General features: G+C 38.7%; 4 protein-coding genes and 1 long non-coding RNA gene across 5 annotated transcripts in view; 3 read left to right on the top strand and 2 right to left on the bottom strand.

Annotated features, from left to right (window-relative positions):
* Nucleotides 1-49: 49 nt before the first annotated feature.
* Nucleotides 50-1,838, top strand: acta1b (actin alpha 1, skeletal muscle b; the record flags this gene model as incomplete). The annotated part of the gene is given in 5 exon segments (XM_024296129.1): nucleotides 50-170; nucleotides 429-590; nucleotides 782-973; nucleotides 1,080-1,261; nucleotides 1,350-1,838. Coding segments are annotated over 5 exon segments (801 nt in total), but the record flags the coding sequence as incomplete, so codon positions are not given.
* LOC112161118 lies at nucleotides 1,634-2,418 on the bottom strand. Its single transcript, XR_002921786.2, has 2 exons — nucleotides 2,362-2,418; nucleotides 1,634-2,154 (listed from the first exon to the last, which is right to left on the bottom strand). It is a non-coding gene; the product is annotated as an uncharacterized LOC112161118 (long non-coding RNA).
* Nucleotides 2,145-8,092, top strand: ccsapb (centriole, cilia and spindle-associated protein b). Its single transcript, XM_024296130.2, has 5 exons — nucleotides 2,145-2,555; nucleotides 3,393-3,765; nucleotides 3,853-3,957; nucleotides 6,492-6,703; nucleotides 6,783-8,092. Exons 1-5 carry the CDS (start codon nucleotides 2,484-2,486, stop codon nucleotides 6,963-6,965), a joined length of 945 nt encoding a protein of 314 aa, XP_024151898.1. The 5' UTR covers nucleotides 2,145-2,483; the 3' UTR covers nucleotides 6,966-8,092.
* rab4a (RAB4a, member RAS oncogene family) lies at nucleotides 8,089-12,879 on the bottom strand. Its single transcript, XM_024296131.2, has 8 exons — nucleotides 12,732-12,879; nucleotides 12,063-12,143; nucleotides 11,423-11,537; nucleotides 11,155-11,217; nucleotides 10,920-11,074; nucleotides 10,646-10,741; nucleotides 10,244-10,389; nucleotides 8,089-9,457 (listed from the first exon to the last, which is right to left on the bottom strand). Exons 1-7 carry the CDS (start codon nucleotides 12,745-12,747, stop codon nucleotides 10,274-10,276), a joined length of 642 nt encoding a protein of 213 aa, XP_024151899.1. The 5' UTR covers nucleotides 12,748-12,879; the 3' UTR covers nucleotides 8,089-9,457; nucleotides 10,244-10,273.
* A 144-nt stretch (nucleotides 12,880-13,023) lies between these two features.
* Nucleotides 13,024-17,446, top strand: part of phf10 (PHD finger protein 10) — a 6,778-nt gene continuing 2,355 nt past the window's right edge. The window contains exons 1-9 of the mRNA XM_024296128.2: nucleotides 13,024-13,292; nucleotides 13,770-13,879; nucleotides 14,005-14,135; nucleotides 14,289-14,372; nucleotides 14,460-14,584; nucleotides 14,683-14,832; nucleotides 14,918-15,027; nucleotides 15,123-15,270; nucleotides 15,467-15,613. Of these exons, the coding sequence (XP_024151896.1) occupies nucleotides 13,221-13,292; nucleotides 13,770-13,879; nucleotides 14,005-14,135; nucleotides 14,289-14,372; nucleotides 14,460-14,584; nucleotides 14,683-14,832; nucleotides 14,918-15,027; nucleotides 15,123-15,270; nucleotides 15,467-15,613 (1,077 nt within the window). The 5' untranslated portion in view covers nucleotides 13,024-13,220. The remainder of the gene's footprint in view (nucleotides 13,293-13,769; nucleotides 13,880-14,004; nucleotides 14,136-14,288; nucleotides 14,373-14,459; nucleotides 14,585-14,682; nucleotides 14,833-14,917; nucleotides 15,028-15,122; nucleotides 15,271-15,466; nucleotides 15,614-17,446) is intronic.

Below are 17,446 nucleotides of genomic sequence, written 5' to 3'. Positions count from 1 at the left end.
GCTGAGAGTGGCCCCCGAGGAGCACCCAACCCTGCTCACTGAGGCCCCCCTGAACCCCAAGGCCAACAGGGAGAAGATGACCCAGATCATGTTTGAGACCTTCAACGTCCCCGCCATGTATGTGGCCATCCAGGCTGTGCTGTCCCTGTACGCTTCCGGCCGTACCACTGGTAAGATCAACTGCAGACAGCTGACCACACAGGTGCAAAACAAACACAATAAAAACATTTAAACGCACAAAAGAATCTTAAAAACAAATACTCTACATGCCTCATGTTATCTGAAATGTAAAGTAAAGAAGCGTCATGTTAATTACACTTTACGCAACAATTACGCACAACAGAAATTAACCAAATTACATTACACTGTTTATGTATTTTTGTTTATAAAGTGGACTTTTAGTCATCTTCCTGTTTTGATATTCTCAGGTATTGTGCTGGATGCTGGTGATGGTGTGACCCACAATGTCCCAGTCTATGAGGGTTACGCCCTGCCCCACGCCATCATGCGTCTTGACCTGGCTGGTCGCGATCTGACCGACTACCTGATGAAGATCCTGACTGAGCGTGGTTACTCCTTTGTGACCACTGGTGAGGAAATGCACATTTTATTTTTTTTTAAAAAGTCAAATGATGACGCAAATCCAAATCATACCTCTAATTCTGATTCAGCCTCAGTAGCGCACAGACGCACATCTGTTTGAACGCGTCTGTGCGCATCTGCTGTGCAGATGAGCATTGTTAAAAATATATTCATACTTGATCAACTTGCCCCCCCTCAGCTGAGCGTGAGATCGTGCGCGACATCAAGGAGAAGCTGTGCTATGTGGCTCTGGACTTCGAGAACGAGATGGCCACCGCTGCCTCCTCTTCCTCCCTGGAGAAGAGCTACGAGCTTCCCGACGGTCAGGTCATCACCATCGGTAACGAGAGGTTCCGTTGCCCCGAGACCCTGTTCCAGCCTTCCTTCATTGGTACTTAACATGAGTATTTATTTTACTAAAAAATACAGATTTTTTCCTTTTTACGCACGGAAACCCCCACTCTCTCCCTTCACACTTTCATTTCTTATCTGACCAGGTATGGAGTCTGCTGGCATTCATGAGACTGCCTACAACAGCATCATGAAGTGCGACATCGACATCCGTAAGGATCTGTACGCCAACAATGTGCTCTCCGGCGGTACCACCATGTACCCTGGTATTGCTGACCGTATGCAGAAGGAAATCACTGCTCTGGCCCCCAGCACCATGAAGATCAAGGTATCCAAACGCGACTGGACAAGAATTACAAATTCAACATCTGTTTAACTCTGGAGTGCTAACCTTTCTCCTCCCTCCTCTCTTGTAGATCATTGCTCCTCCTGAGAGGAAGTACTCCGTCTGGATCGGTGGCTCTATCCTGGCTTCCCTGTCCACCTTCCAGCAGATGTGGATCTCCAAGCAGGAGTACGACGAGGCTGGCCCCAGCATTGTCCACAGGAAGTGCTTCTAAATCCTCAACCTTCTCCATCACCTTCTCCATCACCGTCACCACCAACCAACCAAAGCTCAGCCAAGGAGGAGGATCAACCTCTGCGCCACAACAACAGTCTGCTGTCAACGGACTGTCTGTCTGCGCTGTTGACATTCACATGCAACTTTGATAATTTTGAAATCTGCATATTTTGTGGCTGTCTGTTGTCTGTGTTGCACGGAGACAAAGGCTGTGAAAACAACCACTGAACCATGCATCTACCAAAAAAACTTTAATAAAAAAATAACAAAGACATGTTGCCCAACACATGTGAATGTAAGTGTATATACATATTCATAATTTATTAAAGTCCATTATTTGGTATTTTGCCCTTGGCCTGGTTTTCTGTTAGACGCAGAAACAAAATAGAAAAAGTAGGAAGCAATCAATTAAAATCTTCTGACTGATCAGGTGCGCATCCGGAAAGATGAGTAGGAAGAAAGGAAAGAGGCCACTAATTGAGAAGGGCCACTCTTCTGAGCTCTTACAGTGGAAGTTTGGCTCGCCGGGAATGCGCAAATGAAGCGCCAGCAGCTCCACTTTTCAGACGGTCCAGATCTGGGATGTTGGACACCTGAAACCTGACTCCTGGCTTTGCGCAAGAGGCTCAGCCGCAGTCCATCTTTAGCCCAAACCGTTCCTGGGAGACAGAGAGCAGCCCTGCCCTTATATGCTTATGAGCTCACCGGTTGTCCGGCTGTGGATTTGGGTCTAATAATGCATACCTATTGATGCACAATTTAAATATATCACAGGTGTCTTATTATGTGAGTGGCTCGGAGGCTTTATATGAACATTTTTGAACAGCGACAAGTCCTGAGAGAGTAAATCGGGCCCCGCTTTTTACCTTAAAAGAAAGAAACTGTTAGCGTCCAGAAGACACGGAGCGCATTCCCCACGCGCCAGCCTCGCGACACCTGTTGCGGGTGTGTTTAGCTTTTTAAAAGCGTCCTAGGGGGCGGGGCTAAGATGACAGACGCAGCTCGCCTGCAGCTCCACCGACGCCATCTGTCCTGCGCTTCCGTGAAATCCGAGGCCAGCGTAAGTATGATTACTGTACATAAAATTAGGCCGAGGCGCGCTGTGTCTCCCGTGTCGAGAGCTGCACGCTGTTCGTGACGTTTATCGGGAATGTGTCAGAGAGGTTAATTGTTCAACGAGCCCAGTTTTTAAGGCTTTTTGACCTGCTTTTGTCACTATCGTGGTGATCTTGCATATACACAGTACGATGGAGATGCGCAGATAAACAGGGTGAATTTAAGTGACACGCCACGATTTATAGCTTAAAAGCATTTAATAATATTAGATTTCCTTAGATGTATTAAAAATAAAAAGAAACTCACCCCAAAAAATATATAATATATAAAAAATTGAGTGTTAAAGGTGTTAAAAATAATGCTTTTTATTAGAAATTATTAAAGCCGACCTTTAATTTGTAGGAGCTCAACTGCTGTTTAGCTTCTGAGAGCCAATCAGAGAAGGAGTTGGCTCTTACGTCACCCTTTCAAGAAGCTTCTGTTAGCTAACCGGAGTAGCTAATGTTTTTCAATTGATTTGATTTTTTTTTATTCAAGACGAATATTTAAATTTTAAGCTCACACCTATACAGTTTTGCATACATAATTATTTTTTTGTTGTTTCAAGAAAAAGCGGAGTTTGGGTTGAAGTGGGCGGGCTTTATGAACGCTCGAGCTGCTCTCTCATTGGTCCTTTCAGTCTCAACATTATGGTTTAAATGTCTAGCGGTGACACAATCAACAAAGTCAATATTCGTGGCGTTGCTTAGTGAAATTCAAGGAAGTTTAACAGTTTCGTGAATGGCGTCCTGTTGGCTTTAGTGCGTATTTGTGACATCTTTGAGATAACTGCTCCGTTTAGTTTCCTTTTAAGATGGTGACAAAGAGGATCCGCTCCGAGTACATGAAGAAATTCAAGGATCCGAAATGGGAGACCTACACCAAATGCTACGAGGAGATGCTGAAGTACAGACTGACACGCAGGCTGCTGGAGTACACACACAAACCCTGGTTCTGGAGCGGTTCTGACAGTGATTCAGACTCAGGAGACAGGAGCCCACCTCCCTGCAAGAACCAGGTAGGGGTTGAATCCAGCAGACAAAAGAGAGAAACGGAGGAGTGTCAGGAGGTGAGGAAGACCAGACAAGAGGAGCAGCAGACCAGAAGCACAGGTCCTCCACCGAGAATCCCCATTGGAGATGATGAGGAAGAGGATGCTCCACAATCTGTTCATGGTGATTATGAGTTTACATACAATTAGACCCATGTGAAATATTCATAAAGACATTATCTTAATAAAATGGTCTGATTTTCACTCTCAGGCTCACAGCATGACAGCACCAGGGAGACGAGACTCTTGCAAGTAGAGGAAGAGGAGCAGAAAGCCAAAGGAAACAAACAGTCAACAGCAGTTCCCAGAGATCCAGGTAATCCACACTCACATTTTTATATGTGAAGTTTACCTTCCTGCTGTCTAGAGACCATCGCTATAAGTCCAAATGCGCTACAACTATATTGTACAGGTAGACAAGACCTAGAAAATATTAAATGCAAAATAATATACAAGCACAAATAACTAAACACACATACCTGCTCCTGCAGCTTATAAGGATTTTAAGTCCACTTTAATGGTTAAAAAATACAATATGTGTCACTTAATAAGTTCTGATTTAATTTTAGTTTGTTAGATTTATACATTTCTTTTATAAATATAAATGCTTTTTACCAACATCAGAGAAAAATGGACAAATTGTCTTTTACTGGGTAATATCCACCTATAACTTTGAATATAAATTATATTATTAATAATGGAATTTTAGGGCAATATAAAGATTCTATTCCAAAAAGGACCTACATGTTGTATTTATGTTTTTCATCTTTTTTTTTTTGCATCTATTTTTGTTTTTTCCTTGTTTGCTTTGTTCCGTTTACATAAAAGCATAAATTATTTGTATGTGTACCCAAACTTGGCCAGTAAAGGTGGTCCTGACTCTGAAAAACCAGTTACATCCTCAAGTGTTGAATTTACAGGAAATGTCGCCCCCATGTGGTAAATTCTAGTCAACACTAAGCCTTCACTGAAGGTAAACCAACCAGATTAGACCATTTAAATTGGAATGCCTGTAAAATTTAGACATACTTAAGTGATGAAAAAATATAGATTTTATGATTGATTTGTGTTACAAAATAATAAATTCACAAATGCAGATTCATAAAGTGAAACATCTCATACATTTCTTAGTCATTATATTCTAAAAACCTACAACGCACGAAGAATAAAAATGCCAAAAATCTTTCTAATTTCTTAGATTTGTTTAACGCCCTAGATTGAATTCCTCACAACTTCTTTTTTTTGTTTTGTTTTTATGTTATCTGTTATTTATTTGTTTCATGGAAGAGTTAAGATGGTTGATTTGCGACACACAACAGACTGACTCTTTCAGGTTCCTACAAATACGAGATTATTTTAACAATCAATGTAAAATTAAAGCCTTAACACTAAACAAAACATATTTCCCTGCAATCTGAAAGACTGCCTAGAGTTCAATTATTAATGAATCGATTTCAAAGCTATGCAATGAATTACTCCATGCAAAAAAAGAAAGTACTGTCCACATTAAGAAAAAAAATGAAAGTGAAGCTGGAATTGTCATTTCGGAAGAAGATTGGGAAGAAGTTACTCTTTACAATGGTCCTCCACAAATTTGCTATGGAGAGAAAATTGCTGGTAAAATATACGTTAAAAAGATATTTTCAAAGTCCTCAACAGAGCAAATATAGAAATGTAAATTGTGGATATTGGAGGCAATGTGGTTCATTGGAGGCAAACCATTACCATGTGTTTTGGTAATGTCCAAGGCTTAATTAAAAAAAAAAAAAAGAACTCTTTATCATTCTGGTTTTTATGAGTCCTCTAGAATAACTGACAACTGTGTCCACCAAAAATGTTTGATGACCTCAGGAAAATGATTTTCTTTTGTGTCTCTTGGGTATAGATTTCATTGATTTTATCTTTGTTATTTCTTTTTAGAACCATCTGGATTGTGTTGTCTCTGTTGATGGATTGCAGCTGCTTTAACTTGCCCTGGAGATTTGCCAATCTCTGTCCCTTCAGCTTTTTTAAATGAGACGTAATTGAAATAACCTTCTCTCTTGCCTTTAAGTAGAAGATTGTCTGGGTCCTTTCACTTGAATTATTCAATTCTAAAGAATTAGACTCAAGATAAGTCTGGATTTTCTTTTGGAAAACCTCCCTACAGGATGAAATCCTCACATCCTCGGGTTGTTCAGCGTGGGTTTTTGTTCTGACTTTTGGGACTAACAGCAGACCTGCACCTGAGGATCTAACTTAAAGTCAATCTAAAAAAAATGAAGGTCCAATTCCATTTAAAATTCCACCAACTAATATAAAGAACCTTAAAATCAATCCTAAAGCTGACACTAAGCCAGTGCAAAGATTTCAAAATATTGTGCTCCTGTTCTCCTGTCCCAGGTTTTGAACAAGCTGCAGCTGATTGATAGTGATTTTCTCAACGCCAGAAAGAAAGGCATTGCAATAATCTATGTTTGATGTTATGGATGCATGAACTAGAGCAATATTTCTAAGATGATAAAATGCAGTTTATAACAGTTTGTGTGTGCTTCAAAGGTAAGATCTGCATCAAAAATCCCTGCACACATGACTTTACTGCACACATTTAAGCTAAGAGTTAATAAGTAAAATTGGACTCTTTCTCTTTTAGCATCAGACCAACATTTAAAATCTGTTTTGTCTTGACGGAGCTTTAAAAAGTTCTCTCCCATCCCTGTTTCCATATCTAAAATACTACTCAAAAGGTCCTTAGTGGGTCTCATGTCATCAGGAGACACAGTTCCTTCATGTTAATCCAAATCAAAAGCTATTTCAACTTTAAAAGAAAAGCCAGATTTGTATTTAAATCAACATTTTCTTTACTTTTAGAGAGAGTCAGAGAGTTTACGCAACCACAACTGAGAAAATCCTCCAAATCGACAAAAAGAGCACAGAAGGTGAGGCCCGCTCCACCAAGGCAGCCCGGAAAGGATGCAAAGGAAAGCAGGCATCCATTCGCTCTATACGGCTCAGGGGAGAGGAGTGCTGACGTGGCAGGCAGAAGGACGCACAACGTCGGCCCTGCGGCATCCACGACTGAGGTGACTGCTGTGTTCTATAAATCTGTAGATGCAGGAAGACTATTAGGATTTAACTAATAACATTTACCGCTACCGCTAGATCCATGAATCAGCTCTACGTGCGAGGACCAGGAGGGAGGTGGAGCGACAGATGCAGATCCAGCGAAGTGAGAAGAGGAGAGCAAAGTCTGCGGATGTGGAAAAGGCCAGAAGACTCGTTGAACCAGAGTTCAACCCTTGGCTTAGCGAGTACATGCGCTGTTTTTCTGCTCGCTCTCGATAGGAGGACTATTGGTGAATACACAAAATATAAAGCTAAGTCTCTTTTGGGGTCTACACACCTGTGGAACCACAACAGACTCATGCCAAAAAAACATGTTTAGTCACAGAAGCATTCAGTTTGCAAACTTTTTACACTGAAATTATATCTGTGGCTTTTAGATCATAGTTTGAATGTTCTACTTTTATAGATTTTAAAGTGAGAAAGATGTTACAAAAAAGAAAACATTCTCAAACCTTGAAACAAATAAATGAAGGATAGGAAATTCTGTCCTAAATTCATCTAAAAGCCATAGTTTGATGCAACCTTTCTTCATAAACTCAACATCACTCACCCATCGTTTAGAAGTGTGATAAAACCAAATTTATAGTTACGGTTAATTATGTTTTAATAGTTGCTGTTTTGTTTTCTAAATCATTTCCAAAATTAGAAAATAAAACTGACCTTTCTCGAGACTAAATTCAGCTGCTCTTGACAGAAAACTTTTAACTGTATTTTTTTATGTAACTGTTAATAAGTATTTTACACAAGTTTACTAAATGCATCTACTGTATTTTACCTAGGAATAGTCACATAATGAAGTGTGTCCCTTTAAGAAAAAAGAAATCCTGATCTTGTGTGCCATACAATTTAAAATTGATTTTTTTTTTTCATCACATTTTTTTACTTCTCATATGACGGTTGTAAATATCAACTCTCAACCAAACCAGGGTGCACCCTTCTGCAACTGTGAGCCTGAAAACAAGAGAGGAACTGAAATGGATAGTTAAAATGAAAAAGATGTTGAAGACATTTATCATTCCAGCACGGATTTAAATTTTGTAAATAAATTTTCATGGATTTTTAGTGTTGTGCAATATTTCACAGTAACTAAATACCAGTGGCTTTTTAATATTTAAACTTTTAAAGCAATTCAAGAGGAAATAGAAAATAGCTTGTGTGCAAACATACCAAAATTGAAAAACTAAGCACCTCTGAATATATATATTTTTTTTCACATCAACATATTTGTTTCATGTGATTGTGCTTATTAATTCTGTTTCTTCAAACAGGATTCTTTTGATAAATTATTTCCGATGGCTTCATGTCCGTTTTGTCCTCAGCAACAAAATAAAACGAACAAAAATCTGCATTTGTGGTTGTTTTTATTTCAAAAACATAGCTTTTCATCATACACAATAAATTAAAAATCTATGATATTTATAATGACAGGAGAAAAACACACACAGGTCATTAGAAATGAGGCTTTATGACACAAACACAAGACGACAACCTCATGTGACACAAACTAAGCTGCTCTCAGATTCACCACTCGAGGCATTTCTCATTGTAAAATGGAGGTTTTGTTTGAAATGTGCAACCGTTAGTGTACAAGTACCAAAGTGGTAGAACCTGCAAAGTAAAATCTTTTTTGTTTTTGACCAGATTTGACAACTTTAAAGAAAACAGCCTATAAAACTTCAATTTTAGTTTCTTTCTGCAGCTGACACTCATGTAAACAGTAACAAAGGAGAAGTCAATCATGCATGGACTTTTTTTTCTCTTATAAAGTAATGTGGTACTGCCAAATCCATGAAAACGCAAAGTTCTAGCCCCTCTGTACAGCTTTCCTGTGATGCACAGCTCCACACTTCAGAGAGCGCAGCTGAAACCATACAATGAATGATATTTTAATTTTCACCATAATATCTCTTTATAATGAAACACTCTGATAATTTGCTTGAAAAGCATGCGTCAGTCACTATATACAGCAGCACTGTACAACATTCTGCAGGAAAATGAGGAGAGGAAGTGGAATACAAACAATGCAGGGATTGTGGGGTGAGGTTAGTTGATAAAGTGTGCTTTCATGGCTGCACAGTGTGTAACTCAGGAGTGGCAGGCTGTTAGTGAGAATTGGGTAAAGGAGAGCAGGTGGATGATGAATAAGGAGTGCTATTAGTTGGAGGAGAATGGAGTTTTAGTCATTTGGGAGATTTAGTTCATGCTTAAAAATGGGAAGATTTTCATTCCCTTTTATTTGATGAACCAAATTGTAGGAGTCAGCTCCTCTTTTTCAGTCAAAAACATTTAAAAACTACCACTTTTTTATTTTAATTGAACTATCTTACCTATATTCTGTCATTTAAATGCAAAAAAGACACTTTTGTCATGTAATTCACAAGAAGTGTCTTTACAAATAGATTGAGCAAAGTGTTGGAGAGCACGTGAAAAGTGAGGAGCTACATAACCATCTCGCCACGAAGAGATTTTGGTCCAGCTTTAAATTCTCTTTTTCTTTTTGAAGGGGAGTGGTCTTTTGGGTTTGTTAGAGAGCTCAGAGCCGGCTGGGGGGGGCGAGAGGCTGGGTCTTCTTAGCTCTCTGCACATGCAAAAATGAACGCTCTGAAGGGTCCGTGCAAAAGATGGAGGAAGGTGGAGTAACCGGCACAGCAACCCCTGCATCAGCATCTGTTGAGGTTCTCTGTGGATGCTCTTCTTCTGGTCTTCACAAACTTGTTTCCAAAAATATCAAACAGATGGAGAAAAACACACACAAAGTTATAAATAGCATAGGAGGAAGAATTCCACTGAGATGTATCAACATTTTTCTTTATAATTGATATTCAACATAACTTACAGCTATTGTTTAAAGACCCACTCCAATGAAAATCATGTTCTTGTAGCATTTATCACAAAATCTTGGATATATATATATACGTATAGATGTATAGAAATTAGCAACACTAGAGGCTAATTTCTTATGAACTCTCGTAGCTCTGCCTTAAAAAATGACACAGGCTTTTTAAAATTTTGGCTACAAACTGCATAACCATGATTAAAAGACAATTTGGTATGATTTTAAATAGAAAAAGATGTAGTTGGAGTGGGACTTCCAGAAAAACTTACTGAAGACTAACAGCTTACAGCAACAAATTCATGTTAATAAATAAACCGATCCATTATTTTTTTCTGCATACAGCCACATATTGATAAAATAAATACCTGTCGTCCATCATGAAGCAATGTATGCAGATTTTAATGCTGTTTGGAGATTTGATAAAGATAAAAAACGTCATCTCCAGTTAAGAACACTAGTTTTCCTTGATATTTTTTCCAAATATTTTTCCATTTTTTGCTGACTGATTGTATAATTCTTGAATTAGTAAGACAGGCTGTCACAGAAGATACTCGACTCTTCAGCGCAAAATTCCCTCACCTGAAAATAAACTCCATAACAAATGTCAGAGGTCTGACACACTCTGGAATCCCACAGCCCCACATGCTTTTAGTCATTTTACCTTCAATGGGGTATTGTAGCAGGACGTCCACTAGCAGCCACACTCCTGGGTGCCCTGCGGCTGAGCGCGGCGGGGTGAACGAAGCTGGCGTAAGGCAGCGTCCCCGTATTGGATACCTGACCCCATCCTCTCTGGATCTAGCTCTCCTGGGAGGAGAGAAATGGTGATAATAAAGAGATCAACTAAAGAACAAACAACTACAAATTCTGTTCAGGAAACAACCCACTGAGGTCTCATCCCCACTACAGTAACAGCTGGTCAGAGGCTGGATCAACACTCCAGACTCGCTCACTGAAGGCATTGGAACCCTGAGCCCCACCTGAGCCTGGACTATCCCATTAGGATAAGGAGGGATTTGAAAACTGCGTTTTACAAACGTGGGCAAAGATTAGAACTTCTCACCTGACTCTATTTTATTCAGGATTTTCCGGGCACACTGGACAAAAGCTTCTTCCACATTCTCTCCTGTGAGAGCGCTGGTCTCCAGGAACATTAACTCTGCCACAAACACATAATTAAAGATGAGAGCAGCAGCTATTAAAACCACGTAGCCTCTGCTGATGTTTATTGATCATTAGAAGTCAGTCAGTGCTTAACAGAAAGAATAATTACTTACAATATTAACAATAATAAACTGTCAAATGTTCTGTTAAGGATTATAAACTTAAGATCGAACCATTTTCCTGAGCAAAGCGTGACGCCTCCAGAAACGTAACCTCTCTGTCAGCATCTAGATCCTTTTTGTTCCCACACAGGATAATTACAATGTTTTGACTGGCCAGCATCCTAGCATCACTTAACCACGTGGTCAAAGCGTTGTAGGTTTCTCGACTGCAACCACAAAAACAGAAAAACAAATTGTTAAGCAGCTAGAATATAGAAACATAAAAGAATAATTCATTAAGTCCTACCTGGTAATATCATAAACCAGCAATGCTCCTGCTGCTCCTCTATAGTAGCTCCTGGTAACAGACCTGACAAACATAAACATATTAAAGGGAACATTGTTGACACACAAGCAAATAAAAAACAAGGTGTTTATAGACAGAATCCACTATAAGAAAAAAAAAACATTCTATTTTGTCATTATTACCAATGTAAGACAGAAATAAAATAAAGTTTTGGCTGTCAAAGCCCTACTTCCCCACTGTACAAGAAGTTTTACTTTAAATGTGCTACCTGAAACGTTCTTGTCCTGCAGTGTCCCAAATCTGAAGTTTGACCATTTTGTTGACAACACTGATGATCTTGGAGCCAAACTCTACTCCAATTGTGTGGTTGGACTCATCTTTGACTGGAAAATTGGATGAAATATTCAAGTCAACTTTCTTGAGTCACATATTTTCAACATCTCGACATGACCTGTTGTTTACAAAAACTAACATTATCAGTGCTACAAAAATGGCAAGCAATATTGGAGATATCCAGCCGTACAGTTTTGAGCCAGATGCTAGGTTGGACTAAGAAAACAAAGATGTGCATGGTTCTAGATGGATAAAAGTGGATCCATCAGAATGGAGCAGAGCAGGGAGCTAGTGGCTTGCCGTAGTAGCTTCTACAAGCTTTTGCCAACGTTTTTTTTTTCCTATTTCACAACTATTTGAATAAAGAAACACTCAGAAATTAAATTTTAAGTTTCATTTTCTTTATACATGTCCTCCACCATGAGAAAAATGCTACAAGAACATGTCAAAAATTCAATTGGAGTAGGTCTTTTACAAACACATTGAAAATAAAGGTCACTTAATTATCATCGTTTAACTTTTTCTAGCAATTATAAGTGAAGCAAACTGTGAGGTTCCAGGTATTTCACACTTACATCTCTTTTCTATGAACTGGTGCAGAAGGCAGGATTTGCCTGTTCCAGCATTTCCAATCACTAGGAATTTAAACAGAAAATCTGCAGGGAGAGCACAGTAATAACAAAGGTAAACAAACCAGAATTTGTATGCTGCCTGGCTCTAAATGAACTCAACTATTCTTATAGGACATTTCATGCTACAGTTGTTGACGTGCACACATCTGATGTGTATTTACTAAACAAATTTAGGCAAATGTGTGGTAAATAAACCTACTTAAGTCTTACATTTATGCGTTTCTTTGCTGACACTGAGCTACTGACCGTGTTTAATGCCGATATAATTGATTAAACAGTTGTAACATAATGTAATTTGAGCAATGCCTCACAAAATATATCCCTTATTACCTGCGTTTTCTAAAGAGGGGGTCTCTTGCTTTGACCTGGCACTTAACCCGGCCTCAATAGAATAAAGTTACAGCTTTTTGAATAATAAAGCTTTAGTAATTCACCTATATCCACTAAGCTAATTTATTAACGCTGACATTACAGTTTAAGGGCCAAAAACCTCACCACTTCCCACTGGCTCGGTTAGCCTGCCAGCTACTATCTGTTTACGAAGGGTCCTCATCCCTTAACTGCCATCTGGGAGATTTTGACGGGGTTTATAAAGCAAGACAGTCTCCTTACCGTACGACTCCGACATAGCCAGTGTCTCAGCTAAGCTGTAAGGCAGGGAAGGGCGAAGCTGTTATTTGTTTAGCTCGCTAAGTGATGGAAATAGTCCTGATGGTGATTTCCTTGGATTCTATTTGATTTCCTCCTCCAACTTCCTGTTCGGGGTGGTTTGTTTCAAAATAAAAGCCCTAAGAAATTACACTTATTGTAATGTCTTCAAAGTACCGCGTGGGGGGGATGTTTAAGTGTTTGGATAGGTTCTTGTCGTTTCTATTTAGCTTTGAAAAAAATAAATAATTTGTTAAAATTAGTTCAATAAGATGTGTGTTTTCTTTATCTGTAAATAAATGTATGTGATTTTTTTAAAAACAGTTTTTAGGTTCCATCCAGGGGGCGCTCTCATTTTACCGAACCACCAATGAAGCCATTTTTTTATCCAACGAAGAATAAACGCAGTCCCCGCTAACCATTAGCTTAGCTGTGGCCATTATTTGCCTTAAAATGGCCACATTATTCCCCGTTAGACCACCATGTGATAGCAATCCCGCTACTCCCGGAGCGCAGTCCATAAAGGTGAACTTTTCCACATTGAAAATATCAATTAGCTTTTGTTTACGGGCAACTCACGACGATGTATGAACTAACATATAGCTAGCTAGCCGACGGACCTTTCCATCCACGAAGGAGAGCTGTTAGCCACTTTTAGCAAACATCCTTTGTTTTCATTGTGCTCTTAGTCCTGACATGTTGAACTCATGTGTTTTCATCTTGTAGTTTATAAAGTCGAAAATTAAAACTGGATTGTGTGACAACTTAAAATAAATGCGTAGTCTTTGAGTGCATTTTTGGAAATTACAGCAAGTCATTTTGCAATCGTATACATTTAGTTATTTTAAATGTTTATTTTTTAAAGGAAGTTTTCTTTATTAAGACTGTTTAGCGTTACTTTGTCAGACAATATTTAAATAATGTTTGTTTACTCTATATATTTTTGGTGTTCATCTGTGTGAAAATATGATGTCAGTGTATTTTTTTCACTTTTTTTTTTAGGAAGATGTCATTGATGAGGTATCTAATGATGGGAGCCAGCCACCAAAAAGGAGGAGAATGGGTTCAGGCGACAGCTCTCGTAGCTGTGACACCTTCAGCCAAGAGCTTGGGTAGGCTCCAATACTTTGTCAAGTCACACATTTTTTTGTTTGTAATCATGTTTTATTCAATTGTTTTCCTCCAAAAATGCAATTGTTCTTATCTGTCCCCCCCCCCCCCTCTTCTCCCCTTGCAGAGTTACTTATTTCCCAGCAGAAAACTTAATAGAGTACAAATGGCCTCCTGATGATACAGGAGAATATTACATGCTGCAAGAACAAATCAGCGAGTATTTGGGTGTCACATCCTTCAAAAGGAAATATCCTGGTAAGAAATGAATTGAAAAATATTTCCCAAAATGATCTGTGATCAAATATTTAAGTTATGGATAACTGTGGTTGGTTTAGCAAATGCCCGAATTGTGTTTTGACTATTTATTTATTTTTGTCTTGTTGTTTTTTTTTTTTTTTTCTTGTGCAGATATGGAGAGGAGAGACTTGTCTCACAAAGAAAAGCTCTACCTCCGTGAGCAAAACGTTATCACTGAGACGCAGTGCACTCTGGGTACAAGCCAACCCCTCTTCATTTATGCACAGTATTTCCCGATTTATTTTATATTTCTGACATAATGTAGGGCTTTTCTTTCTGTAGGACTGACAGCTCTGCGGAGTGATGAAGTGATCGACTTGATGATAAAGGAGTATCCAACCAAACACTCAGAGTACTCAGTGATATTGCAGGAAAAAGAGCGACAGAGAATAGCTAAGGAGTATTCTGTAAGAACACCAAAATAGAACAACTTAAAGCCTTTAATTTTCATTAGAAATCTTTTAAATGCAAGAACAGATGGTTATACTATGTTGTGCTTTTGCAGCAAATGCAGCAGCAGAACCATCAGAAAGTGGAGGCAAGCAAGGTTCCTGAGTACATAAAGAAAGCTGCCAAAAAAGCTGCAGAATTTAACAGCATCTTCAACAGGGAGCGAATGGAAGAGAGGAGAGCTTACTTCGACCTTCAGACCCATGTAAATCTATTGACAGTTGATTTAATCAAATCTGCATGAATGCATTGTTGGGTGTGTTTTTGACTGATGGACCTTTTTTTCTCAGGTTATTCAGGTGCCTCAGGGAAGGTTCAAAGTTCTTGCTCCAGAACTAACCAGAACAGGACCCTATCCTGTTGCTCTTATTCCAGGACAATTCCAAGATTACTATAAAAGGTACGTTTGTTAACAGTTAGCACTTCCTTAGAAACTGTAATCTCTCAGTTAGCGGTTAATAGTTTTTACATGCGCAATTGTGTTGTTTTTGGTAGGTACTCTCCCAATGAGCTGCGCTACTTGCCATTGAACACTGCTCTGTTTGAGCCTCCTCTGGATCCAGAGCTCCCTGCTCTGGACTCTGAACCCGACTCGGACGATGCTGACGATGGCAAAGATGACAAGAAGAGCAAGAACTCATCTGTAAGAGTGTGTTCTGTGCACAGCACTGAAATAATGTGTAATCTGTGCTATTGAGGTCTTTAATGCTTTCTAAATAATATAATTTTGGAAGAAGTTCTTTGAAAAAGTAATTTATTTCAGTTTTTTTATAAAGAGAAATTACATTTTTTTTCATCAGCTTGCTGTTTTTTCCCCTCCCACCTCTATTACTTAACAGGACAGCTCTTCAGGCAACGCCTCTGACGTGGAGAGTCAGGAAGGTGGAGGTGGGCAGGGCAGCAAGTCTAAAATGAAAGACAGGACGTCGACACCAGGCAAAGATCAGCAGCAGTCTGCCCTCCTCAAATCCTCCCAAGGGTACAAGGTAGAGGACAAAACCACCTGAACTTTTCTCCAACAAACAGCAGCAGCAGCACTTTTCTACCCCTCCTTCTTCTCTGTTTACTACCACTCCCTTACTCCATACATCCTGCCCTTCCCTCCTAGGTCTCTTCACTTTGTTCTCCAGCTTCTGCAGTCGGTCAGCCTTTTTTCAATTTGGGACATATTGGTCCACACACATTCGCACATGCACACACTCTTGAGATTTTGTTTTTAATCCAGCCATGTGGCTCTTCTTTTCCTCACATTGTAGTAAACTCAAAGCAATAAGAACATTTTAAAGGAGGGACTCACTTTTTTGGGGACTATTTTTAGTTTAATGACTTTCGATGAAAATTTCCCTTTCATTGTCCTCAGTATACCTCTTGCCTGTCCTCACTTGTCAAAAACAGAGTAGTTTTCCAGACAAGTAAGTGGATGTTTGGCTGCTAGTTTCCTCATTTATTTACCCTAACATAGAAAACATAAACCACGTATAATCTGTGGTTAATATCAAAGATAATTCATGTTAAATATAGAGTATTTTAACCTTTACTTATGATGTTTACTTCAGATATTTAATCCTAATGTTTAAAGTATATACTGGTAAAATAACAGAATTTGTTTATACACAATGTGATGTACTGTTAATATGTTCAGGAGTATCTTGCAGTTGTTTGGCATGGTTTTCACCTGTCACTGTGGAGAGGCATCGCTCTGCTGCCCCTGTTCACACTGTTGCTGAGCTGAGATACAAGTTTGTGTGCTGACTGCTTCAGCCATTGACTCCCAGTCATTCAGTATCTTTGCTGTTACTTTACGGAGGTGTTGGACCTCACAGATATGCTTGAAGCACTTTTAATAAGACATTTTTTGTCCCAATTGTACACTTTATTTTCTATTTTAGCCTGCAACAAATTCTCTAAGTCAAACATACTGAGAGATCAGTATTCAAGGGGCAATAATGGGTCTGAACAGTTGACTTCAGCTCAGCTGTGTGGTGTGGACAAGGCTCTTTTATTTTTAGTGTCTGTTTTGAATTTTTTTATGAAATGAAGAAAAAAAAAGACTTAATCTAACTACTTAAAAGTTTTCAAATATGCCATGGCATGCTGTTAGCTGGAACTCTTTAGAATATTATTCCTCAGCTATTAACATTTTTGATGAATTAAGAGGTCATTGTAGTGTTTGAATATCAAATGTAATGTGCAATTTTGTAAATTTGGTAAATTTTCCAAGTCAAGACTCTTTCTTCAGTTGATGAAAAGAATAAATGACTTGTAACGATTGCATCTACTTAGTTTATGTTATTTTGCACTGGTCTGTCGTGCGCAAGTTCTGCAGTAAAATGGGAACTCATGTCACATCTCAGACTTTCACTGATATGACGGGGAAACAGTGCACATCAAGTGTTTACGTTCTGCAACAAATCAGAACAAACTTGACAAGGAAAGTAATAGAAATATTAGATTAAGTTAACGTTTTAACGTGGGACTGGTCTTTAGAAAGGGGTTTTCGAGTAAAGATTCGACAAACTATTCTTGAGAAATGTTCTTTTTTAGTTCACTGGTGAATCTTTTGTTTTGTAGGTTAATATTTTATCTGTTTTTGTAGGCTTCAATTATTTAAATATATTTCATTTTCTTTTTAAAATAATCAGTCTAGTCCAAAATAGATCAAAACAATTGACTACATTTCAGCATATAATTGTCAAAAATAGTGTAGAAAATGTTTACAGAGGATTTAATTATAACCAGTTTCACCTATTTTTTTCTTCTCTTTTCCTGTCTAGATCTTGGACTAGTTTCTTTTTGAACCATTCTTATTTTTTTGAGAC

This window comes from Oryzias melastigma, linkage group LG3 (genome assembly GCF_002922805.2).
Source record: "Oryzias melastigma strain HK-1 linkage group LG3, ASM292280v2, whole genome shotgun sequence".
Taxonomy (NCBI): domain Eukaryota; kingdom Metazoa; phylum Chordata; class Actinopteri; order Beloniformes; family Adrianichthyidae; genus Oryzias; species Oryzias melastigma.
This window is presented reverse-complemented; position numbering and strand designations above follow the sequence as displayed.